Here is a 26871-nt window from a genome sequence, read left to right on the forward strand (position 1 = left end):
AAATCCAATTAAGTTTTCAATATTTGCTTTGCTTTAACAGCCAACAGTTCCTCAGTATTAAACGTTGCTCCTTGCCTTGTTCTCTTTGGTTTCAAGGAATGTGACTTATGTGATGTGGGCTCATGAGTAAAGGATATAATCCAACATTTAAGAGCATATTTATTTACTTTATGTTAATGTTTATAGGTCACTTTTCCACTTATACAAGCCTTCAAAGTGGCTTACAATTAAAAATACATCAAGTCAATAAGTTCAATAGAATAAGATCAAGAGCTCTTGCTTGTTTGTAGAGTCTCACATGTACATCTGAGCTGTTGGGGTCTCAGTGGTGGACGGCATTTTATTTTGTTTTTTTTTATAAGCAATCCATGGATCTAGCAGTCTCTCACACATGATTAAAAGTCATCTCTCCCTCCCTCCCCTGAACTCCATCTTGTACCACATAGATGTATCAGCTTGCAACATTTTATTTAGCTGAAGGGGATATTAAGATTTATGTGATCACTGGGACGGTGTTCATTAAAAGCACTGCGCAAACTGCAACTACGCTTATAACACAGGCCAACTGCACAGAGGATTTTTTAAATGGCTAGAGTGATTTCCAGACCTTGGGAAAAAGGTAAGTTGTTAGCTATTTAGTTGTCACAAGTATGAATTAGTTTTAGATATTGTTCTCCTGGAGGCTGTTTTCACGCTGGCAGAAGTCAGTGGCAAGTTGATGAAATGATTGCCATCGCCCTAAGTGAGCTCTGGAATGGGACCTCTTGGACTGAATTTTAAATTAAGTACATAACTAGGGACTGCATGCAGGGTGTGTGTAGAAGATGGCATTGTTATGCCCTGTCTACATCAGCAAATACTGAGAACACCATGTTTTCTCATAAAACTGTAATTTTTCTTTGCAAAATCCACATCTGTTCCCGTAACAGAGAATTATTGTTTGAAACACAAGGATTTTTCAGGCAAATTCTGGAAATGCCTGGATATTTTTGTATCTATTAAAAGCAGTTCCATCTCAATCTATTATTATTGTTTGCTACATGCCACCAAGGAAAAGAGAGTGACAAAACAACCACCACCATAAACGCAATGGCCCTATATATCTAAATAAAATCAATATATTAGACATAACTGGTGTTGTGTGGCTATGGATAGAAATGAGTTGCATGTTTTGTTGGTTTAATAATATTAATAACATATAACTATTAAGATAGTTGTTTAAAAGGCTCTAACTATTCTTCTTTTGTATATGTTGTGGATGTTCATGTTAGCATTTACCAGAGTGCCCTGTGGTAGGTGTTGGTGGAAGGAACTGCATAGTATCTTTGCACTCTTGACTTCCTTAAATTCATATCTCAGATGGAAGTTAAGAAAACCATAGGATCCACTCCCAGGTGTGTCCAAAACTGAAAGTGCACCGTCATGGACATATACCATATAAAGGATTTTATGAGGCCTGCGTCAAGTTTCCACCATCATATAAACGTATCTAAATATGGGGCACAGTTTTACCCCAATGGAATCTGGGCTGGAACCATGACTTCCAGCTGGGGTAGAAGCATTTCCAGAGTTGAACAAGGATGTTCTGTTTTCTTTCAGGGTTCTGGGCATCGGCCAGAATCCCTGGCAATGCCAAACTCACCTCCAGTGCCTAAGAGCTTCTCATTTGCATGCAAACTTCCAGAATGCTAAGGGCTAGCAATGGGTCTGAGCAAATAATACAATAACATTTCATCAGCTTGGTCCCTGTTTGAAATGGAATGTACTCTGAAATGAGTCTTCCTACAGTGAATGAAACCTGGATGTCTGCTCTAAAGGATGTAACCTAACACAAAAAGGTTGTCAATCAAGAAAACAAACCTTGATTCACATTCATTTTGACCCGTCTCAAGAATCACCAAGTGCCTTTGATCATTCACTTGCATCTCTATTGTATATCGTCAAGAGTTGTTCTTTTTGAAATATTTACTTGCACATGTTATGATTTTATTTGACTGATTAAAATGATACTTAATGGTCTCAAAGGATTTTGGGACCTAGACATGTCATACTTTCGTTGACAGATTTTACTCTCACTTACTCCTTCTCTTTACCCATTCCCTTCTGCCATAGGCATTCCTCCTGCACATTATGTTTGCAGACTTTCAGGTGCAGCTTCAATTTACAAATCATGTTAAACATAAAATGTTTACTTTGGTGCGGGTGTGTGTGTGTTTTGAGAAATCAGCCATGGTATGGTATGATATGGATTGAGATCACTGACATGAAGGGAGATTTCAATCTTTGTCTTCACTGTTGTCCTATCCAAATCAGAAGACTCAATCACTGCTATATTCCCAAGGAAGGAAGTTCTTTTCTTATAATCCTTTAATTTTCATATATACAAGAAACTGCCCCCATAATCTAATTTATTTTTAAATCTGTGAACATTTTTATTTGAACTAGATCACTTTAAATCCAAGCGTTTTATCACTCACAAACTGCAGACTGGGCTATGAAGCTACAAACATAACTAGCTATATTCAAAATAAATGCGAGACTAATGAAGAATTTCACATCTATAGACATTTTTTAAAAACCTTCAAATGACCTTCCAGAAATTTAATTAACCCCCTGAATATTCAGAATTTTTGAAGGACGTGTCAAAAAAGACTTAATGAAATTTAAATCTAAAATAGTTGCAATGCACATTGTAATTATTTTCAGATCTTAAGGGACAGTTAATATGCCAAGCAAGTTTCAGAAGCCTGGGTAACGTTGATTTAACCAATCTCGCTGTCTGGGGAATTTTCTCTATAGATCATAGAAACAATACTTAAAAGAACAAAAGCAGGATGCACAAAGGAGCATGTATAAAAGGAAATGTTAATAAAATAAAGATACCAAATAGCAAATGTATGAATAAGAAGAACAATAAACTACTGAGTGCTTTAGTGCAGCCCAATCCTAGCCTTTGCTAGTGCCAGCACAGTAGCTGCTGTGCCAGTGCTTGCCACCAAAAACATGCCGTAAAGCATATTTACTATAGCTTGTGAATAGACATGGCTGGCAGGAAGGCCTTTGGCATACCGCTGTATCCAGCCCAGTGGTCACCAGAACGGGTAGTTGCTGTGCTGGATGGCAGAGGGTGGGGGAGGGCAGCAGGAGGGTGAAACAGAAGCTGGGAGAGGGTGTTTCGGGGCAGGGCTGTTCAGGACTGGGAGGGGACAGAGATGGCGGAGCAGGCTTCTGCCATATCCTAACCCCTGTCCTAGGCTGGAAAGCCCTACCCTGGGCTACTAAGACTTGGGCCAGTGATTTAGCTGGCACATATCTGAGAAGCCCCTTTGGGCAGGCTGGAGCTCAACACTGGTTAAGGGAATAAATGTTTCCTTAGCTCAAGGAGACCTCCAGCCAGCCCGGTTTCATCACTGGACACAGCATAGGCCTTGTGGCTCTGCTGGTCCAACACTGAATAGAATTAGGCTGCCTGTAACTTTGTATGCAATCCTATGCATCAATCCTTACCTGGGAGTAGGCTGCAATGGAACTTACTTCAGAGTAGATATGCATAGGATTACACTCTCAGTAAATTAAATAGAAACTATATTCAACTTATAGGAACTCTACTTTTAAGGTTTCATTACTATTTGAGTCAGGGCGCAATCCTAACTTACCCCAAAGGCCTAGGTGTGCTGGCATAGTGTAGGCCATATCCAGAGGCTACAGTTGTGCTGCATCCAAAGGTGCTGGAGCAGTTGGCTGGCGTAAACACCAAAAGAGATGGAGGGAAAAGGCACACAGGGAATGGTTGACTGCCACATGTGTCCAGCCTACAGGCATGCGGGCTGCACCTGGCCCCACATACCCATCACTGTCCTGGGCACAGGCCAGGGCCCCCGGGCCAGGGGACAGATGGCATGCTCCCCAGGAGGGAGGGCAGGATCCGCAGCTGCACCCTCCGCTGCCCTGTCAGCAGGATCCAGGGCAACAATGCCCTCCCCCGCCTGGGCGTCAGCCCCCTCCTCATCCTGGGTGACTGCTCGCTCCCCCACCTGGGCAATGATGCCCCTCTCTACCTGGGCGACAGTGCCTGCTTCAACTGTGGTGATGGGGATGGCCAGCAGCCGTGGCCAGTCAATGTCCATAACGGCAGAGGTCTCCACATGCCCCTGGGGGGAGGATGCATCTGCAGGCCAGGAATGGGCAAGGAGGAGTCAGTCCCAGCATGCCCTGGCACCACCCTCTGCACCCATGCAGTGCTGCCCCAGAACCTGTAGTGATACCTGATGGAGACAAAGGGGTGCATGGCAGCTGTGCCCATTCCATGGCATGCCCAATCACCTGTGGTGCTGGCTATCAGGGTGGGGAGATGGGAGCTCCTGGAGACAGCACTGACGAACACACCAGCTGCCTCGGGTGTCCAGGCCCTGCGGTGGGTCAGGCACTCTGCCATCTTCCTCCAGTGTCTGTTCGGCACGCATCAACGATGTCATCGCACCAAGGGGCAGAGGGTGCACTACAGTCACTTCACGGGCGTCCATCGTTGCTGGCATGCCGGTGGGGCTTTGCTTTTCAGCATGGCAGGGCGGCGCAACGGCCCTTGCTCGGGCATGCAACCTGCGTCCCTCCGTCGCAACGGCGGGCCAACAACCCCCCCCCCAGCCAGGGCGTTTGGTTCGCTGGCAGAGCTGGCCTCCCTTGGCCTAAGAGAGCCCACGTACAGCCAGGCCTTGCAGCTCCCATCCATGGCGCCCCCTTGCAACAGGGGTGGGCAGACAGGGACCTGGGCTTGTGGGGCTGTGTTGATCACTTTATTGCAGATGGGACTGTGTGCTTGTGGAGACTGTGTGTGGTGTGCTTGTCCAAACTAGATTGGACCTGTGGCCACAGGGTTCAATGGGAACCTGGACCTGGAGGTCTCTGGCAGCCTGGCAGCGTGCTTCCCAGTGGGACTGCAGCCTGCAGGGAGAATGAGACAGAGACAGCAAGCGGCAGCGGCAGCAGCAGCAACAGAGGTGCCTGCAGCCGGGGCAGCCTGAGGAGCCACAGAAACCGCCCCCTCCAGACCTGGAGGCCTCCAGCCTGGCAGCATCCTTCCTGGTGGGACAGCAGCCTGCAGGGAGAAAGAGACAGAGAGAGTAGGCAGCAACAGAGGAGCCTGCAGCCAGGGCAGCCACACTCTACTCACCTGTCAGCCCCTGTAGATTGCCCTCCAGGGCAGGTCCCGTCTGACTTACTCTGGGGTAGGTGTGCAGCATCAGGCTCCCTTGGCAAACCCTGATGGGGAATGGGAGGCACCTGCTCACAGCCAGCGGTTGCTGGGCTGGGTTTGGCACACTGTGGGGGTGGGGGGTTGGGAACAGTGCCAGCTGCAAGCCCACCTGCCTGCTGTCCATGGGGGGCAGCAGCAGCCAGGCCTGGATGCCCCCCCATTGCTGCTGTGTGGCACAGGGTCACAGTACCCCCCCACCCCTCTGCTTACCTGGCTGGAGGGTCTGTTGGAGCGAACCTGCAAAAAGAGAAGGACTGAACAGACAGACAGACAGACATGGTGAGTAGCCTGGTCGGTCAGCATCTGATGTGCTTGCATGCCCACTCCCAGTGCCTGGGGGGGTGTTTGTTTGTGTGCAAGGAGTACTCCCCACCACCTAAGTCTCATCCCCCCCACTTACCTGGCTGGAGGCTCTGTTGGAGCAAACCTGCAAAGAGAGAAGGACTGAACAGACGAACATGGTATGTTTAGCACCTAGTGCCTGGGTGGGCTGTTTGTGTTTGTGTGTGCAAGGAGTGCTCCCCACCACCTGAGAGGACAGGGTGACATAGCCCCAGGCCATGCACCCTGTTCTCTGAGGGAGTGTAGGCCCTGGGGTGGGGCTTTTATGGGAAGGCAGGTGCATTGGGATTGGTTGCCAGGGTTGGGCCATATCCTAACCTTGTCTGGCCGGGACAGTGGCTGAGTCGGTCTGTGGCTGCTGAGTGTTTTCCCCGCTGTAGGCTCTTGCATGGACCCCTATGGGTCTCCTTAAATCTGCGCTACTTCTGTCATTGGTGCAGCGACTGTCAGCATCTGGGGGGCGCGTCTGCCTGGGGAACGGGGGTTTGGATATGGCTGTGCTGCTCCGCTCTGCAGCATGCCCCAGCACGCCCTTGGAACAGCCCTTGCGCTGGGCTTCCTGCGTCGGCGCAGTGCTTCTCCTGAGTTGCGCCAGCGCAGTGCCCGGGGGCGTTTGTGCCGGCGCCCATGGTGCGCCGGATGGTCATGCTGCCGCTCCGCCAGCGTACCTACAGTTGCGCCAGCGCTTCTGTCGTTCTGCCAGTGCAACGGCATGTTAGGATTGCACCCTCAGATGCTTAGTATCTTTAGTGAAGTGAGTTCATATGCAAATTTATACGTGTGTACTCAGAAGTTAAGCCCTAGTGAGTTTATTGGAGCTTATCCCTATGTAAGTGTATGTAGCGTTGCATCCTAAATCACATTTCATTTTGTCTTAAGTAAAGAAATTTCCCAATAATAGTAGACAGACTAGTATGTAATATTAGGGTGCCATAATAATGTATATGGTCTTGAGATGCGTGTGATTAGCAGATTCACAGGGAATACAAGAATTTGAAGTCAATTTCAGATTTATAAGGGTAAGTTAGTGTTAACCATGGTCCTTATTTATTCAGGCCCAAATCCTAACCAACTTTCCTGCACTGACACAGGTATGCCAATGGGGCATGTGATGCATCCTGCAGTTGGGGGGCAGTCATGGAGGCCTCCTCAAGGTAAAGGAATATTTGCTCCCTTACCTCGGAGCTGCATTGCCCTGACCTCGGTGCTGGAAAATTGGTTAGGATTGTGCCCTCAGAGATATCACACTATACCACAGGAAACTGAGCAAGAGCCAGAAAGAAATGGGAAGAGAAACAAAGAGATCAGCAGCACAAATCTGCAGGTTGAACAGCAGGTTAAACATGGATCAATTAGAACTCTAGGAAATTGTGTCTGCACCAACTCTATGATATTTTGAGCACTTATTTTCATGACCAATAGGTGTGTCTCTGTTTAAAGGACCCCATTCATCTGTTAAACAGATCTGATAAATCTTTTGTTTCTTAGGCTTAGGTTCATTGGTTGTGATGGTGTTCTGGACCCAGAAACAAGCAATGTAAGAAACATGTAATAAGGATAATGAATAAATAAATAAATGGAAATATGTATATATTCATCCCAATCTAGGATATTTGTAGTATTATATACACTGAGAAAGGTAGCACATTCCATCTGCAGTGTAAAAGAATTTAGCAGTTCATACAGGTTAAAAATTAACCTATCTAAGGGCCCAATCCTATCCAACTTTCCAGTGCTGATGCACCTGTGCCGATGGGGCATGCACTGCATTCTGCCATGGGGGGAGTGCAGTCATGGATGCCTCTTCAAGGTAAGGAAACATTTGTTCCAGTGAACATGGTGGGAATTATTTCTGAAGAAGCATATATAGCAGTGTACTTCAAACTGTAGGTCATGGAGTTGTGAAGTCTCGTTTGGGGTGTTGCTCCAACCTTTCAAATAATGGTACTGTGTTATGAAAACTGGGTGGATTGTGTCCAGGGGGGGCGGCGAGATCGATGGTGGGTCCCCAATCTCATAATCTCGATCTATCGGGGTCATGGAATGAAAAAGGTTGAAGACAACTGATTTATGGTATTGCTCTGTAAATCATGTAAACCACTGTAGTCAAAATGTAGAATATGCAGAACAGTACATGGTGTGAATACACAGTCAAATGAGCACAGCTTCAGGATGTGAGAAAATTTAAACATTTCTTGATTCCGCGACGCTTTAATCTGTTAGTGTTCATAATATGAAATGTATATTAAACACTTCCAAAGTTCAGCTGGAGAAGGAACTGTCATTCAGCAAAAAGTGACTGGAATTAAAATGCTGAACTCATTAATTTCAGAGACAGCTTTAGAATGGTAAAGCCTGTATCATTCCAGAAAGTGGTAACAGCACTTTTTCCTTTTCATTTTCTTATGAACACTGCTATTTCTTTGTTAGTGGGACAGGTGATTTGTCACATTTATGCTTCTGATTTTGTGGCTGCAGAATTTTATTTTTCATCTGGTAGTGCAATAGTATCATTTTAAAAGCTTGTAAGGTTCACCATAGAAGAGATTAAGAAACTGCTTTCATCATCTGTGAACTTTTTCAGTACATCTATACCAAGGGGAAGAAAAGTGTGGTATAAAATATTGCTACAAATGCAACTGACTGGTTTCAGTGTCCTCAGTGGGTCCACTGGATACAGTGATCACCATTTTGGCGTTACTGCACCCAGTGGCCCCACTGAGGATAGGATTGGGCTGTAACCTTCCAGTGTTGATGCCACCATGCCAACAGGGCTTGCACTGCATCCTGCAGTGGGAGGCAGTCATGGAGGCCTCCTCAAGGTAAGGAAACATTCTCTAATCTCAAGGCTGCATTGTGGCTGCATGAGCACTAGAAAGTTGGTTAGGATGGGGCTGTTATTTTCTTTGTTGTATAATTATAAAGAATCCCCTTCCATTAATATAATACTGTACATCTTGGTTGTTGAGTCAAAAGCTTTAAAGTAGCTTCCCTGTTATCTTGTTTTATATTATATGTCAGATGTTTTCAGACTAAGCTCAGGAGCAGGGTTGTATGTAGTATTAATGCACTGGGTAATGGCGGGGGGAAAAACATTGATATAGAGTTCCTTTGTATATAGGCAGTTGTTCTAGGTCTTAACTATAGGCAGTTATACAGGCCTCATTGTTCAGCAATGAACCCATTGCTGTTGTCCTATGTTTCATCTGCAGGAAACATCAGAAATACTGAGAAGCTGAGTTATGACAAGCAGCATCAGTATGAGATCATGGTAACTGCTTTTGATTGTGGGCAAAAACGTGCAACTGAAGATGTCTTGGTACAAGTTGAAGTCAAGCCTGTATGTAAACCTGGATGGCAAGGTAAGGGTTATTGATTATTGTTTCTTTCAAAATGCTGGTTATACCTTTTGCAGTAAATATAAAATATTACTTACCCTTTAGTAATTTTCCAATATCAGGATGATTATTTAGGTGTGTATCGTCAACTTACAAATTCCCTAAGTTGATTCCCTAAATTACATTCCTTACTACTACTTCAAGAAGGTATGCGAAGACAGGATGCTTAGATCTCTTCTTGCTTGGGACACAGCATAATAGAAGCCAAGTCCCTCAACCAACAATATATAGCTTTTGATTGATGAAAAGGTCAAGCATTATGATGATGGAAAAACCCATTCCTGTGTGTACTTCCACTGAGCAATTCCCACTCTCTCTCTGTGTGCATCTGAACATTTCTTGAATTATTCACAAGGGATAAGAACTGCTGCCAGTTTGGCTATCAACTCAAATCCTCACTGTGCATGCTAGTTGCCACTTTACAATCAGCTTCCTGTCAGGAGAGCCAAGATAATTTAACCACAGGGAAGTAAGTGAAATCATTAGGGTAACCATATGGCTTTATTGCCTGGAAACAAGTCAAGCAACAAATTTTTGTTGCCAAGTTGTATTGGTAAGAAATGGAATCACATGTGTACTAGATATACAGGTGATTTTTCAAATTCCCCTATCCAATGTTAAATTTCTCGGTCTGCTTATCCAAAGTCAACTGGAAAGTGTTCCTAGTAATGGCCACTCAGAGGCACTTACGACCCATGGTAATGGGTTTGTATGAGTTAATGGGCAACCTTGGAGCCTTATGCTCTCTTGATAAAGCTTGAGGACCACTGGTTGTTGACCCCCTATTTTCAGGTTATTTCAGATAGCTAAATCCTGCATATGTATTTCTTAAGAGCTAGAAAATGTTATCTCAAGGATTGTAACTTGAATCTTCCTCTAACAATGGAAAACCTGGTTGGGTGATTTTGTTTTAGATATGTGCACAGTGGCAGTGCATGCAGTGGCATCATTAGGGTTTGTGTCACCTGGTGCAGGAGGCCAGCATGCCACCCCCATGATGGACCTCCTCCCATGCAGTGGGCAGGGTAACAAACCAGGTGCTGGGCATGGTGATGTACCATCGCCCCGTCCCCACTGGTTTATTTTGATAGATACCTTTTGATAGAATAGAGTCTATTCTATTCTAAAAGACTGCTTTTCCATCGCAGTCTGCTGTAAATTGCACATCGAGTGGTATATGACATGATGGAACTACTCCTGCAAACCGTGATTTTAGCAATTTTGGTCACTAGTGGTGTCACCCTCCAGCATATCACCTTATTGGTTCCATGCTGTGTCATAATAACATCTCATTTGCTCTTCCAACAGTCAGTCTCATTGCTCCTTTTTGAATTAAAGAAATGAACTCTTTAGTTACATAAGGGCCCAATCCTATCCAACTTTCTAGCACTAGTGTAGCTGCAATGCAGCCACGAGGTAAGGGAACGAATGTTCCCATACCTTGAGGAGGCCACTGTGACTGCCTTCCTACCACAGGATGCAGTGCACACCTCATGGGCACAGCTGCACCAGCACTGGAAAATAGGATAGAATTAGGCCCTAAGACAGTTGCATTTTTGGTTTCTGGTTTTTTGTCCATAACTTTTGATAGAAAAGAGATATTTTACTCCAATTTTTTCACTGCATTCTGCTGTAAATTACACATCGAATGTAATACAGTATGATGGTATTATTCATACAGACCATGATTTTAGAGATTTTGGTCACTAGTGGTGTCACACCCCTGTGCAAGTCACCCGGTGCGAGCTGCACCCCTCACACCTCCTAGTGGTGCCACTGACTGTATTTGACTCTATTCATACATTGATCTTAGTATTAGTCCTCCTCCCTGTGACTGATTAAGTGTCAAGCTATGACCTATTTTAATAATCTGCTGAGAACAGTGAAGAGGTTGGATGAGAGCATCTGAGTTAAGAAATCTAGGTCATAGTTGTGATTTCTGTGGAGTTCAATCCATCTGCATTGTCCTTAATGGATAAGGATATAAATACCGCATAATTTCCTTGGCGTATTCCCATGTAGGGATTAGTGAGCTACCTGTGTGTAGAAATGTGCAGTGAGATACACCTGTATATGAATGACCAACTCTCTTTTGCTATGGAATGGACAATATGGGCAGGAAAAAATATGGGCAGAATGACCTTGACATTGAGAATGAGTTCAATTTATTTTCTCTAAGATTGCAAATGTAATTTCTATTTTAAGAATTAAGAGCAGGTTTAGCACTAGCAAATATATTACTGAAAGGCAGAGTTTGAGCAGGGTTTTTTTCATTGTTCTAAGCTTTGGACTCTGCAATGTGGTGAACTTTCAAGAAAGGAAGCAGAGAAAGCTTATCGTAGAGAGATGAACTATATGATCTTCTGATGTGCAGTGTCTTAGAGTGGCATTCTATGAAATAAGATATTCAAAGGCAGAAGAAATATCAAAGGTATTTTCTTCTCTAAGATGTATCGCAGTCACTGATCCTTAACTCCTTAAGCATTTTTATATATGTGACTTGTGCTCAGCAAGGCAATGACAACTTGTGATACAATTGCACATTTCATTGATATTGATGGAGTCATAACCAGATAGTGACTGTTCTCTGCGCTGTGCCCTGAAGTGCAAACATTCCGTATTGCACTTCTCCTGAAATGTCATTTATTTGGACCCTGTCAACTTTTTTTGTGTCAACCAGGTTTCACAGAATGCATAAATCATAAAATCTGTAGGTTGTTTTGCACAACCCTTGAGATATCTTTTGTTAGGCTTGTATTAGATTTTTTAATATAAAGAAAAACGTTATTAGGGATTTATTGATTTCAAGCTAAATGCAACACACAGACTTTTTAAAGACCTCTGATATTTGTAAACAGTATAATTTGGATGTAGTTTCTGAATCAAGGTGTCATTGTAGATAGTAGGTACAAAGATTACCTAGATATAAAGAGTGTGCATTATTTACAAGGAAGCAAACTCCACTAAATACAGTGAAATTTACTTTTTATGCATAGGACTGTGCTGTGAAGCAAGTCTATGTCTGTAATTTTTTGCCTACAATAAACTCCCTGGGAGGTTCCTGGAAGGTGTTGGTGTTTTGTTTGGGGCTTGTTTTGGGGGCTCTCATCATATAAAATGGTACAGGAAGTGGCTAGTTGGCTGTCACTGTCTAGCTTTCACCTTCTCTTATTTCATTTAATTCAAGCACAGTAGACAAATAAAAAAGCACATTCGCAAATGGTGGTCTCGTCTAAATCCATTCAGTAGTCTGTGGTTCCACTGAAAAATTCAGACACCAGCTACTCCTGGAAAAACTAAAATTTTGCTGGCATTATAAATTGATGCCAATTTTGCTCAAGTGAAAATTGGGTAAAGAAGAAGCTGTGGGTGGAGCATTAGGAATGATAACTACACCAAAAATATATAATGCTCAAGTACAACAAGAGATCATACTACATAAGAAAATTGTGTTTCACTTGGCACAGATGTCAACTGGAATGCTTGTCTGTGCTTGTGCTATGATGCTTCTCTACAAATGCCTGAGAGCACACAGAAAGTTAGTAGATAAAATAGACTGAGTGACCACACAGTGCAACATTAAAGAAATTTAAATCACATGAACTATTTTTTTTTAAAAAACTGATGAATCTAAACACATGAAACCACCTCTTTTAAGCCTAGGGAACATTACAGTGATTTTACAAAGGAGTTGGTTGTTGCCATAACCATGACAGGTGCTTGATGTGATGTAGTTTATCAGTGGATAAGCAAATAATGGTGAAATCAAAGGTTCCTCAGCTCTTGTTTGGAAAAATAGATTTGGTTATCTTGTTGATTTGTTTGTGTGCTTTGATCTAACTTGTAAATGTGAAAATCAAAGAAGGAATGATCATCTTTCATAATGAAGGGTTCATCACAGTAAATTATCTTATTTAAAAAATAAAAATTGGAAAGCAAATTCCAGTCAAAAGCATCAATAAAAGTTAGGGTTGATGTGTTTGGTTTTAGGACTTCGTAGAAAGTGTGTACCAATGGAGGTACAGATGAGCTCCACTTAGCGACATTCTGACCAGTGACAGCCTGCAAATGCAATGGCCACCACTGGTCCCTGTTCACCCCGCCCCAGCCTTTTAAGGTGAGGGGAGCTGAGGCTTTTCTGAGGTGCAGCTCCAGCATGGCTCTGGAAGCTTTTCTGAGGCACTGCTTCTCTTGCCTTCGAAGGTTTCACATAACGTTAAACCTCTCGTCAACGGAAGTGCTGGTCCTCATCCCTGTTGCTAAGTGACACATGACAGTATAGTAAGTACTACTACTATAATGAAAACAGGCATCACCTGCCACTGTATGTGTTTGGCTGTGAGAATGCTATAAGACACCCATAATCAGTGTATTGTGATAGTCTTCTAGAAATCCTAGTTGATGATAGCAGACCTAATATTGACTAAATATACAAACATGTATTTATCAATACATAAATCCAAACACTTTTGGAATAGTAATAGTTCACAACTCTTTTTTCAGTTTTGTAAGTGTTTGATTTTCTGCTTAGCTCTCATATCCCCAAAGCCCTTCTCTTGCAGCTTCATTACCAGTTCAAACGTTGTTGTTTTTTTCCCTTTCTACACAAGAACTATGTTGTAATCATAGAGATCTGACCTGGAGTGATTTATGGAAGAATGAATGTTCATAATCCCCCATCGTATGAATATATTGAATTTTTGCATATCCTCTGGCCATTTCAGTAAATAAGCCGGTAGCATTTGGTTACTGGGGAATAAGTTCTTGACAGCATTGCAACTGAAGAATATTTTATATCCCTTGAATCCCATCATTGCTCTTACTCAAGGCTTCCAATGGAGCTGGTCATAAGAATATTCCATTTTCCATTTCCCCCATTCGGGGAAAAAAAAATTAAAATGGCTGCAGAGAAAGGAATTAAAGCAGAGCTAAGCTGTGAATTTCCTGGAGTTAACATTTACATGTCAAAAGGTATATGTTCAACTATGTTTTATGTTCATCACAAAAAAAATCATTCTTTTTTAAGTTATTGTAAATGAATCATAAAGTGTGTCTGAAATGTGCAAAGGTTTTGACCTCAGGGCTCCGGGAACTGTACTGTTCATAATTTAGGACACAGGGCATAGCTCAATGAAACTCTAAGCTTTGAAACGAGGGAGCTGTGTAGTACTTGAGCTTCTCTGACAAATTTGGGCATGATGCCTGATCCAACTTTGCTGAAGCATAGACAGATTTCCTTCATATAAGTCCCAATCCATCTGACTATTTGTGGGGCTGGAACTGGGGCTGGCCCTACGCTATGGGCTGGGTACACTGCCAGATCCTGCAATACACTCATTTGGCAGCAGCTCCATGGAGCGGTCATGAGCACAAAACCCAGGAGGCCTCATGCGGGCACCAGTAACCTGCAGACTGTCCACTATCCAAGTAAGTTGGCAGCAGGGGGAGGATCATGAGTGGAATGGGCAATTCAGGGAAAGGCTGATGGTGAAAGAGAGAGCAGCGGCCACAGCACACAGCAGCCACAACTGCAATGTTCCTTTGCCACCACCCTGGGCCTGACATGCCCCAGTGGACCTACTAGATTTATGCCGGCTGAATAGCTGATGTCTCTGAGTAGACCCATTGCAGTCCAAAGAGCAGTGGGGTAAGTAAGAGCGCAATCCTAAGCGCTTGTTGGGCCTGCACGAGTCCCTTGCACCGGCCCAGGGAGGGCCATTTACAGCACTTTTGCACCCATTCCAGAGTCAGCTGGGCTGGTGCAAAGATGTGCACTGGCCTGCAGAGGCTGCATACAACCTCCCCTGTGCTGAAGCCTGGTAAGTCCATGCCAGCCTAGCTTGGCCGGTGCGAGGGTCTGGAGGGAACGTGGGGAGGGCAGAGTGGAGGCATTGAGGAGGCATTCCAGGAGGTGGGCGGGGAGTAGGAGGTGGGGCCAGGATCTGGCACTTATGCCGGATTCTAGCCCCGTTCTCAGGCAGCCCGGGGCAGCCCTGGGCTGCTCAAATTTGTGCCAGCTCTTTAGGTGGTGCATATCCAAGTAGACCTATTGGGGGTGCTGTGGCGCTACCTGGGGTAAGGGGAATTATTTCCCCTTGCTTTGGGTTGAGTCACAGTCAGCCCCAAACTTGCGCTGAATACAATGCAGGTCTACTGGCTTGCACATTCCAGCGCAATTTAGGATTGTGCTGTAAATGATTTCTTTACTTACCTTTCCACTGCTGCCTGGGCCTCATCATGCAAGCTGGTCCAGGATAGGGTTTGGCCGTTAGTCCCCTTCATATGTACCAGTTAGGTTACAGGAGCCTATACATGTTGAAATGTACATAACTTGAAACAGTTGGCTCTTACCAACCAAATGCTATTGTGCTAGACACCATCAAAGGACATACTGTGCCTGTTCAAAAGCACCAACAAAACATGTCTGTAATTCAGATGTCCATAACTCGGGGAACACATAAAATGACCTTGCCTAAGCTTCAGCTGTTATTTTGGTGAGCTTTTCTGATTTTGGTCAGGGAATTTTGGGGCTGGAAAGCCCAGGTTCTTTGCTCCCAAGGTTTAAGTAGTCCCTTGAGATGTTCTGTGTGGACTTGATCAAGAATTTCCCTGGAACCTTAAACAGACTGTGAAGGTTTTGCAAACTTCCATATAGCTTCCAGAATTTTGATGAAAATTAGACTTGGGGCCCAATCCTATCCAATTTTACGGTGCCAGTGCAGCCCTGAGATAAGGGAACACATGGAGGCAGCCCCCCCACTGCAGGATGCAGCACATGCCCCATTGACATAGCTGCATTGGCACTGGAAAGTTGGATAGAATTGGACCAGGTCTACACCCATTTCAAAGGTGTAGACAAAACGTTGGAAGTACTTTTGACAATAGAAACAAATCAAAAATAAAAAGATTGGGGTTTGATCTAGGGAAAAAAATTCTAAAATTTGCAGTTCATATTAATTCCCAAAGTATTTGTACTTTCGTCACTGGGAAACAAAAACAATTCTGAGATGACTCATTTGTGAATAATCGCAGCAGAAACCTTCAGAGTAGACTAAGTACTTGACCATAACCAAAGCAAGGTTTTCAATTTAAATTCCATTTATGGACTGGAATAATCCAAGCTTGTTCTCTCTTTATATGAGAATTTCTCATTTGTGTCTTCAATCATACCTTAAAGTGAGTGAACATTTGATCTGAAATTAGTTTTATTCCATTTGCTACACTTGTACGTGTGCAGGGTTAAAAGGGACTGACTAGATGGGTATATTATCAATGTGCTCTGTCTGGAAAATCTTACAAATGTAATATCCCAATGTGCAGATTAGTAAAACAGCTTAACTAGGGCTGTTCCTTTAAAGAAGCAACACTGAATCATCTCTATGACAACTGAGCAGTATGTTTGCACAAAATCCATTGTGCAAATTTAAAATATACTGGTTATATATAATTGCTTTTTTGTTAAACTGACCTGTAATTGTTTATATTGAAGAGTGATATGTGAAATAATTTAGAAAAGAAATGAATATGCATACACTATTCCTTTGAGAAGCTCAAGGTTTCTGATCTGAGATAGTTTCAAACTGTGTTTTTATTCAGCTACTTGAAAATAACTCTGTTGCTGAAAAGGTCATGGTGGGTACACAGGCGGCATGTGCCACTGTAGTTTAAATCTTCTGGTTTAAATCTTTTCGGTCGCCGAACATCTGGATGAAGAGGCATTGGATTAGCCGGTTAGAGCTGCAAACCTGAGGCAACCTTTCACTAGTGGCTTTGTAACTTGCTATTAATTTATGCAGCCACAGAGAATATTTGGGTAAAAGTTGACACTGTCCTTAAAGCCAAAGCCTTTTGTGCCTGAGCCTGATTTTGAAATCATTTCATTGCAAATTCAGTGATTCTGCTGGCTTCCTACAAAGTGATCCTAGGAGGGTTTTTGCTAATGCTTCAGAGAAAGCAGCAGCATATACTGAGGTTTTTTGTTGCACTTATTTACGAATGCTTTAATACATCAATGTTAAATGGAGCTGAAATGTAGATGGAGTTTCAGTAAGACTAATGTCTTTTGAAGTAGTTGATTTTTTGACAGATCAATGGGTTTTGATTCAACTCTTCAACAACATCATGGTTTCTTTCCTTGATTCTGTTGGGAAAGAGGGGATTCAGCAAAAGCATCCCTTCCCTATTGTATGATATATCATTTGGCTAGTTGTTATCAATAAAACATACACAGGAGCTGAACTTATGACCAACATTTTGTCTGTGAGGAAAGGCAGAGGAGAGATGGGGTTAGTGAAATGTGAACAACAACATTTACATGTACTTAATTTTAATTGTATTTGAGCATGAGGATGAAGGGATTAATCTTGGGAAGGAGGGAAGGAGGTCTGTCTAGAGGGTTGAGCCTCCATTTGCCTGAAGATAACATCCAAAGGTCGCCAGTTCGAAGCTACCGGCACTGTGCGACCTTGAAGCAGCTGACAAGCTGAGCTGAGTTATTCCATCTGCTCTGAGCATGGGAGGATGGAGGCCAGAATGTGCGACCAGATCAAGAAAGAAACATCTGAATGTTGTGGTTTCCTGAAAGATAGAACCTTTCAAATTGTAAAAATCCCTACGGGGATTTAAATTTGCCTGCTTGTGTAAACCGCCTTGAATAAAGTCCGAGTAGAAATCTGAGGACCAAGAAAGGCGGTATAGAAATACCTGTACTATTATTATTATTATTATTATTATTATTATTATTATTATTATTATTATTATTATTAACAGTAACTTTAGAGTAGACATTCTGAGAGAGAACAGAGGAGAGATGTGAAAAAGAGTTATTTTTAATGTGGAAGCAATCAATGGACAAAACAAATGCATCTTATTGATAACTTACAAGCAGAATTAATAATCTCTAGAAAGCAGACAGAACTGATAGCATGTGTGCACCCCTTCAGTTGCTGGAACCATCTGGTTTGGCGGTGGGTGAACTTCTCTTGGCCATGGTGTTCAATATCTTTACAGCACGTTGGCACTGATGCTCACTGATAATGAATTCATAGCTTTCTTCTATATGTTTATTATGCTTAATTATAGCTATTAATAAAATCATAACCCCACTAATTAATAGGAAAGTAAAAGCATGTTAGGGAAAACCATAGGAAATGAATATTCAAACAAACTGGGCCCCTAAATTTCAGGTGTTTGGCCTTGGAGCAATGCCCAGTGTTTTTCAAGAGGACATAAACAAGGGTCAGAAAGATGACTCACCCAATTATATATAATGGTGGAAGACAAGGCCAACAGTACCAATTAGCAAGGAATTAACCACTTCTGGGCTTTAAATCAGGGGTGCCCAAACCCCGGCCCAGGGGCCACTTGTGGCCCTCAAGGTCTCTTAATGCGGCCCTCAGGGAGCCCCCAGTCTCCAATGAGCCTCTGGCCCTCTGGAGATTTGTTGAAGCCCACACTGGCCCGACGCAACTTCTCTCAGCGTGACAGCGACTGTTTGAACTCTCATGTGAGCTGTGGGATGAGGGCTCCCTCCACTGCTTGCTCTTTCACATCTGTGATGCAGCAGCGGCAGCAAAGGAAAGGCCAGCTTTGCTTTGTGCAAGGCCTTTTATAGGCACTGAGCTATTGCAAGACCTTCATTCGTTCATATAAGTTCATCTTTAATATATTCATTTATGTAAACTTATGTAAATTTATTCAAATTTTAAATGTAAATTAATTCTTCCCCCCCCGGCCCCCGACCCAGTGTCAGAGAGCTGATGTGGTCCTCCTGCCAAAAACTTTGGACACCCCTGCTTTAAATGATGGCCTGATGATGCACCAGGAAGGTGTGCACACATCCCTGCCTCTATTAATACAAAGGTCTTCTGTCGCTGCCACTCTAAGAGATTGTGGGGAAAGCTTTTTACCTTATTTAGATGTCTAGCCAGATGCTAATCTAGTGCCTGCACCAAGTTACTAGGAACCCTGAGCTAAAACCCCCATGACACCTCCTTCCCTGTGTTTGCTACCATTGTCACTGGTACTGAGGGTTCAGGGGGCAGGCTGACTTTTAAAAGCATGAGCCCTTGGCTCTTGCCCCACTTGGCTAACCTCCAGCATCACCACTATGCTAATTATATTGCTTACACTAGAAAGAAAAATTCTATTACGCATTTTGAGTTTTGCTACTTCTCTGGTGAGCTGGTTGCCTAATACAGTTCAGCCCAGTTTGGTTGATAACGATAGTAAAATATTTGTTGAATAAACAGATGTGTTTTCAAGGAAACAGAGGTGTTCTGTATTTTCGATAAATTTTAAGTTAGGGGTTTTTCCATGAATTTCTGTTTGGCAGGCTGCCTGGCTGTTCTTTCAGTATTTGTATCTAGCCTTTCCAACGATTAGTTGGAAAGGTGGTTTACAAGCAAGATTTTAAAATGCCCAGTAATAAAAACAGACAAAAATTCATGTTCTTTCTACTTTATTTGCAAAATGCTTCTTTATTGAGGATTTTATCGATAGGAAATAACTATATATTTGATCACAATAGGCTATACTTTTTTTTTCCCCCATTCCAGATTGGAATAAGCGTATAGAGTATAAGCCTGGTTCTGGGAGTATACCTTTATTTCCCAGCATTCGTCTGGAGACATGCGATGGACCAGTGTCTTCCATCCAGACCACAATTGAACTGCAGACCAACTACATTGGAAAGGGCTGTGATCGTGAGACGTACTCTGAAAAATCCTTGCAAAAATTATGCGGTATGTATGTATGTATGTATGTATGTATGTATGTATGTATGTATTCATTCATTCATTCATTCATTCATTCATTCATTCATTCATTCATTCTGAATGTTCCCATTCATATATTTAGAAATGTTGACTTTCAATAAATGATTAGGATCAGAATGAAAGTGGATCATTTGTAGATGGCATCCAGAAAGTATTGGCTTACCAGCAACTAAAAGAAATCATTGTATCAAGAGGCTTGATTTTAGACATTATACATTCACTTTTGTAAATACCAACATTTATCAATAATGGAAATTGCTTAGAGTGGAATTCATTCATTAGCTAAATAGATTTGGTTGCTCTTGAAATTTAAAAGCAAATGTTAGAATCTAACAACACAGTCCTAGGCATGTTTACTCAGAACAAGTAAATGTTTACTCTGAACTGAGTTCCACAGAGTTCAATATGTTTACTCCCAAGTAATCATGGATCAGATTGCAACCTGGCATTTTCATTTGGCCTTAAAAAATAGTAAAAATTGTCAGTAAATGTCAACTGTTCCAAAACCACTCCATTCCATTCTCCTAGTAATATGGATTAATTCTTTCTTGCTAGTGCCTAATAGTCAAGCTGTACATCTGATATACAGCTTCCAGATCTCCTTTACAAAGAATTATGCATCCAGATGGTCTTGCATGATTAGGTTTTTTAGCTTCAGTGTCCACTTAAAAGATCTCTTTCAGCCCTTTATTGCAGGTACCTGAATCCATTGTTCAGTGCGGCAGGAAAAATGGGGATTGGACTCCCGGAATCTTTATAAAGAGCCAACAAGCAGTCTCTCCTATAAGCAACTGCAGCAAAATGTGGGCAGGATGTAATTTTTCTTTGAAGAAGGCTAACAATTGTTCAAAAAATGTTAACCAGTTCAATAATATAGCTGTGGGAACTGGATAAAAAAGCCCACATTTTAAATGTATACCTCTAACTTTTATTTATTCATTATGTTAGATGGATTTATAGCTCAGCTTTTCTGACACTTGAAGGCGGATGTGGATTTTGTAATATTCATAATTTTACAAGTCATATTAAACGAAATGGTTTTTTGTTGTTACACATTGTTTTTGCTAGTACAACTTAAGGCAATAAACATTACTTTGCTATTATTATTATTTTATATATTTTTTTTGCCATCAGGGTGAGTTTCTAAAGGTAGCAACTGAATTTAAGGGAATGTAAGTGTAGCTCTGGTCTCGTTCAGAGGGTCTGGTATGCCTGATCCACGGATTTCATTATCTGTAGGTTCTGGAATCCATGAAGTTTCTGGGAATGGAACGCTGTCAGATAACAAGGCAAAAACTGTATGAGCTTTCTTAACTGCCTAGCAACCCAATTCCCCCCCCCCCCGCCTTGTACAGGTATGCTGTATCCAGCTGGGGTGGGAATGAATTGGGAGACTTCGGAGGAGTAGAAGGCCGGAGGCGTCATCTGAAGCACTATCAGAAGGAGAGTGCTTGGGGAAACTATTATGGTGGTGGAAATCACCTTCTTCAGCTGCTGCTATGATCCTTAGTAATGACAGTAGAAAAGTCCCCAAATCCTTTTCTCATGTGTTCTCCAAGAAAAAGAGAATGGGACAGCGGCCAGACAGGTGGCAGATTGGGGGAGCTGATGTGGTGTGCTCTGCACCTACTCATCAATTTTCCTTCTCCTCTAGCTTGCTGTTTCAGCTGGCCTCATTCCTGGGGCACTTCTGCTGAAAATTTATATTAGTATATATGAACGAAAAATAAATGGGTGAGAGCCCAATCCTGAGCTCCCAGGGTGCACAGCTGCGGCGGCTCAGAAAGTGACTGCCGCCATATCCTGTGTACCCACGACAGCCGCAGGTGGCACCTCAGGAGAAGGGGACTTTTGTCCCCTTCCCCAGGTAAAGGGAGTAGCCCCGCAATGGGACTACTCAATTCACTGAGGTAAGAGCCTTCGTGTCAGGCACTGAGTGTCGCTCCACCACTCCCACCTCCCTCCCTCCCTGCTCCGTCCCCCCACCCTCTCCCCACCTCCCACTTCCCCGTCACACCTCCTCCCCACCCTCTCCCCGCCCTCCACCCATCTCCCCCTCCCTGGAACGCCTCCTCCCCACTTTCCCCCACCCCCACTTTCCTCTCGCTGCTCAGCAATATTTATGTTATATAAACACAAGTGCAAGTTGATGCTACTACTGGCATATTCTTTGTTTTCCACTGTTATTCTCTAAAGTTTGATAGTAATCTTTTCAAAGAAATATTAGCCAACTGGCAAGAGCATTGTTAACTTCTTGTGCTGACTGCATTCATTAGGTTTAAAAAAATCATTTCATTATGATATATCTTGTAATATGTAGGAAGGAAAAAACTATCAGCAAGAATCAGCATGTCTGCATAGAACAGTCATAGCATTTGTTACTATAAAAATGTTTTCTATAAGAGCCATTGCAGCCCTGGACATCTTAGGCAGGTATATATGTGTGTATATATTCTAACATGATCAATATGTGAAAAGTCAAATCATCGTTCTTGTGATGGTAAACTTGGTGGCAGATAAGATTTGGATTCCATATGGCAACCATGAAAGGCAGTTATACAGAATTTGCAAGGGTTCTCCTTATTCAGTTCATTTGAGGTCCTCAAATTTTTAGGGCCCAATCCTGTCCAACTTTCCAGCACTGATGCAGCTCTGAGGTTAGGAAACAAACATTCCCTTACCTTGAAGAGGCCTCTTTGACTGCCCCTTCACTGCAGGATGCAACACATGTCCCATTGGCACAGCTGCATCAGTACTGGGAAGCTGGATAGGATTGGGCTTTACATGTGGACTCATCATGTACTCTGCCTGTCTACTCAGCAGATGGGGGCAGGGTGGAGTCTATAGTCAACAAGACAGAAGGAGCACTGCATCTGTACAACCACCTCCATCTAAATATTATGGGAAAAATACATTGTACTTTATTTCTAGTCTAGTAGTTTAGTACTACAGAAACAGAAGAACATAGGAAACCCTCACACATCTTCAAAGGGAGATTTAGATGAGCAGCTATGCATTGATTTTTGCAATAGTGAAATATGCGTACGAGTTTGTAATCTGAAAAGATCCAGTGGGCAGTTGAAAGAGTCCATACCATGGCCACTATTATCTGTGCTGCAAATGTATAACGAACCATGACAGGGTGATTTAGTAGAATGGCTAAGATCTTTATAAATTGATGGGTGTATGTGAACATATGAATTTGTTTTGTACTGAGTCAGTGCACTGATCCATCCAGTCCAGTATTTTCTATACTTCCAAGGCTTTCCAAGATCTTTCTCAATCATATTGCCTCAGATCCTTGCAACTAAGATGTTAGGGGTTGGATGTAGGACTTTTACGTACAAAGTATGCATTTGACTACGGAAATATGATCCCTCTTATCAAATAAGGTTGTTGGGAGCAATCTCCTGTAATTTATGACTTTGTATGTATTTATGTCTTGTATTTGACTTGCATTGTGCTTTCTTCCTCACCATAGAACTGAAAACAGAGGGATCTTTCATTACCCAGCACTCCCCAAATAATGATAGCAGGCAGCAGTTATGGAATTAAATGGGCCACTTTATTGAATACACAGATTCTGCAACAGGGCAACTGAGGGCCAATCTAAAACTCTTCCCAAGTGCAGGGTACTAAATGGGGGAAACGATCCTCGCCATCTTCATCCCCCCATCTCGTAGGGCGTTCACCTGACTCCAGGTGTCACTCAAAATTTATTAAGCCTGCCTCTCAACGTCACCCAAAGAGGGTAAATCAGCAGAACTGCCGTGCCTTGCAGGTCACCCCTGCATGGCCTACCAATTCAGGCAGGGGGCTTGCTAGCCAGCTTCCTCAAGCTGGTCAGGCACCATGGGAGCAGTCCTAGCTCACCCCATCCTTGCTAGACACCGAGAAGGTCTTCTGCCTACCCACCCCACACTTCTAATGCCAGTGACCAAAACATTTATCACCTATACAACAAGCCACCCTGACCCCACAGCCAGTCTGGGGTAGGCGAAAAAACCACCATCACAAGGCCAATTTGGATGGTGATTAAAAATTCCTACCCAGCCCTCAAAGAGCCACCAGCTAATCCCAGACTAGCTACAGGGTGGGCGGGCGGACAGGGGTCGCTTGCTGATCTGCTCTGGCGCACGCCTGCCTGAGCAGAACTCTGGTCCATCCCTCCTGGACCAACCAGCCAATCGGCTGGCAGCTAGAGGCTGCTGCCAGCTGAGGGGGGAAGCCATGGCAATTCCCCACTAGCGCTCCAGCAGCTTTTATACTGCTAAAATTAACTGTTAGAATATCTCTTACGGTGATTTCAGCTGAACAGCTTTCTCATTAGTGCCTCATCAGCCTGTTCATTATATATCATCTGCAGGAGCATCTTCAGGTGCCATTGACTTGTTACCCACTCCCAGTGCAGCAACTAATTGGACAGCTGGTCTTCTGATAGACAGCAATGACATGATTTTTAAATTTGATGGGAAGCAAGGAGCCAAAATTCCTGATGGAATAGTACCAAAGAACCTAACTGATCAATTCACTATTACCATGTGGATGAAACATGGGCCAAGTCCAGGATTAAGAGCAGAGAAAGAAACTATTCTCTGCAATTCTGATAAGACAGGTAAGTCAGTTTGATTTCAGTTTTCTTTTTTCTTCTGTGGGATTTGAAGTGATGGATGAAACTTGGTATTGCATGGGGTTTTATATTCAGTCATAAGAGTTTGCCATAATGTACCTGTAATCCTAAATTACTGCTATGGATTTAGGGTAAATTGCTTTGAGATAAATAAATTGAACATGTGTTCTGAGTTCATGATTTATGCAGCCATGCTGAGATGCTTTTAACTTTGATATGTATATATTTTAGAAATGAACAGACACCACTATGCGCTATATGTGCACAACTGTCGACTTGTGTTTCTGCTGCGTAAAGATTTTGACCAAGCTGATACCTTTCGCCCTGCAGAATTTCATTGGAAGCTTGACCAGGTACTTAGTTTTCTTTCATTATTATAGCAATTCCTAAATTCCTCTGAGTCATTGCAGTGGATTCCATAATGATCTGCTAATACAGAGCCTAAATGGTGATATCAAAATACAGATAATCTTGTTAAAAAATTTTGCCAGCTTAAACCTCTTTCTAGATTTCTTGAGACATTTTGGGGATTTGATTAGGGTTTCTTTTTAAAAACCTAAAATGTTCATGTCTGAACGTTCAGACTAAGGATTTCTAAGGGCTTTATCGTCTATGTATCAGAATACATGCTTCACTTGACCTTCATGAAACTGGGCTCCAATTTATCCCATGGATTATTTCATGAGGCTATAAAATAGATATGATCTGAAGATCTTGTGTACAGCCTCAGTCTTTGAGAATGAAAAAGCAAGCAGCACCTCATTCGTGTTTGGCAGCAAACTCATTGTCCTTTGGATCCAAGGCTATGGGGATCATATATGGCAAAAGGCAGAGATTCTGACCTTTTGGAAAGTGAGAGCATTTCTTCTACAGTGCTGTTTCACTCAGTGGAATACAGTACAATGTGGAATATTGTATCTCAACAACTATATTCAATATGCCATATTGAATGATATGTAGAAACATATGCAGTGTTTTTCAAACTAGGGGTCGGGACCCACTAGATGGGTTGTAACCCAATTTCAGGTGGGTCCTCATTCATTTCAATATTTTATTTTTAATATATTAGATGATGCTACTGTGACAAGTTACTGCATTTGGAGAAATGTTACAGATCTGTGCTTTTTAATAGGCTACTATGTATATGCTTTCAACAATGATAGTCAATGGGGTTTACTCCCAGGAAAGAGTGGATAGAATTGCAGTCTTTGGGATGTTTGGGCAGTTTTGTTTGTTTTTTTTTAAAAAAAAAAAAACAGATCAGCAACAGCTTGGGAGAGTTCTTCACCTAATTTATTTGATTTGATTTTGTTGTACGGGTTGTTAAAAATTTTCCTGCTTGATGATGTCACTTATGGCCATGACATCATTTCCAGGTGAATAACTTCCAGTGGGTCCGGACAGATTGTCATTCTAAAAAGTGGGTCCCGGTGTGATAATGTTTGAGAACCACTGCAATATGGTTCTTCAAAGTATGACGCAGGGATAGTAAAGATTAATATACAAAATTATTCGTGTTCCAAGTGTACATTTTACACTTGATTAAGTAAAAATGCTTAAGTGTGGCTGAGTATCCCTGGACTTGGTCCAAAAGGGCCAGAGACTTGTGTGTGTTCCAAGCAAATGTGTGCTGAATGCATAAGCCTCCCAGTCCTCCATCTCTTTCCAAGTCATGCAATATATATTCAATTGGGTAGATGGAGGTGGGGTGGAGAAGCAGCAGTGGTTGGATGCTCCCGGTCACCTCCCTCCTTTCAGTTCCTGTGACACTTAACTTGGGCCAGAAGAAACACTATCTACAGATGCAGCTCTGGGTACTTCAAGCCCACTACCTACTCAGAAGTAAGTCCCATTTTAGTCAATGGGGCTTACTCCCAGGAAAGTGTGGATCGGATTGTAGCCTAAATCTCATGCTTTGGCTTGCTGGGAAGACTTGCTTGCTGGGCTATTTTGTTTCTGTAGACTGGAGCACGGAGAGCCTGCACCATCTCAGTCTGAAGGGGGGGGAATTCGGCAAACACTCGCTGGGTTTTTTAAAGCAATCCCCTCTGTTACTACCGCACCTACCCCTGTGTGAGTGTGTGTGTGTGGGAGAGAGAGAGAGCACTCCACCTTGCTGCATGTGTTCTGGCTACAGAGGTTTTCGGGGACCCCCCTTCCCCTCTTCAGCCTCTTTGCTGGCTCAGGGGCTCCAGGAGTGTTGCTGTTCCTTTGCAAGGGGAACCTCTTCCAGGGCTATTTCCCTGCCAGTGCCAGTCGGAGCCTTTTTGCATTGTTCTGGGCTGCCTTGAAATGATCAAGATGCCAGCACAGGGCAAAGGAGGCAAAGGTGTGTGTGAATTCCCTCCCACCAGATTCCAGTTGAGACAAATCAGCAGATAAAAAATCCGTGGATAAATAGGTTGCATCTGTGCTTTTTTTTTTTTTAAACAGTTTTACAGAGTCCTGCATAAAACAGTTCTTCAGAAACAC

The 26871-nt window shown here is 42.9% G+C and overlaps 1 protein-coding gene across 1 annotated transcript in view; it reads left to right on the forward strand.

The window, feature by feature from the left end:
- Nucleotides 1–26871, forward strand: part of CLSTN2 (calsyntenin 2) — a 429960-nt gene that overhangs the window by 324923 nt on the left and 78166 nt on the right. Inside the window, exons 5-8 of the mRNA XM_066620198.1 lie at nt 8809–8958; nt 19551–19736; nt 24136–24384; nt 24631–24752. Coding sequence (XP_066476295.1) covers nt 8809–8958; nt 19551–19736; nt 24136–24384; nt 24631–24752 — 707 coding nt within the window. The remainder of the gene's footprint in view (nt 1–8808; nt 8959–19550; nt 19737–24135; nt 24385–24630; nt 24753–26871) is intronic.

This window comes from Tiliqua scincoides, chromosome 3, assembly GCF_035046505.1.
Source record: "Tiliqua scincoides isolate rTilSci1 chromosome 3, rTilSci1.hap2, whole genome shotgun sequence".
NCBI classification, from domain to species: domain Eukaryota; kingdom Metazoa; phylum Chordata; class Lepidosauria; order Squamata; family Scincidae; genus Tiliqua; species Tiliqua scincoides.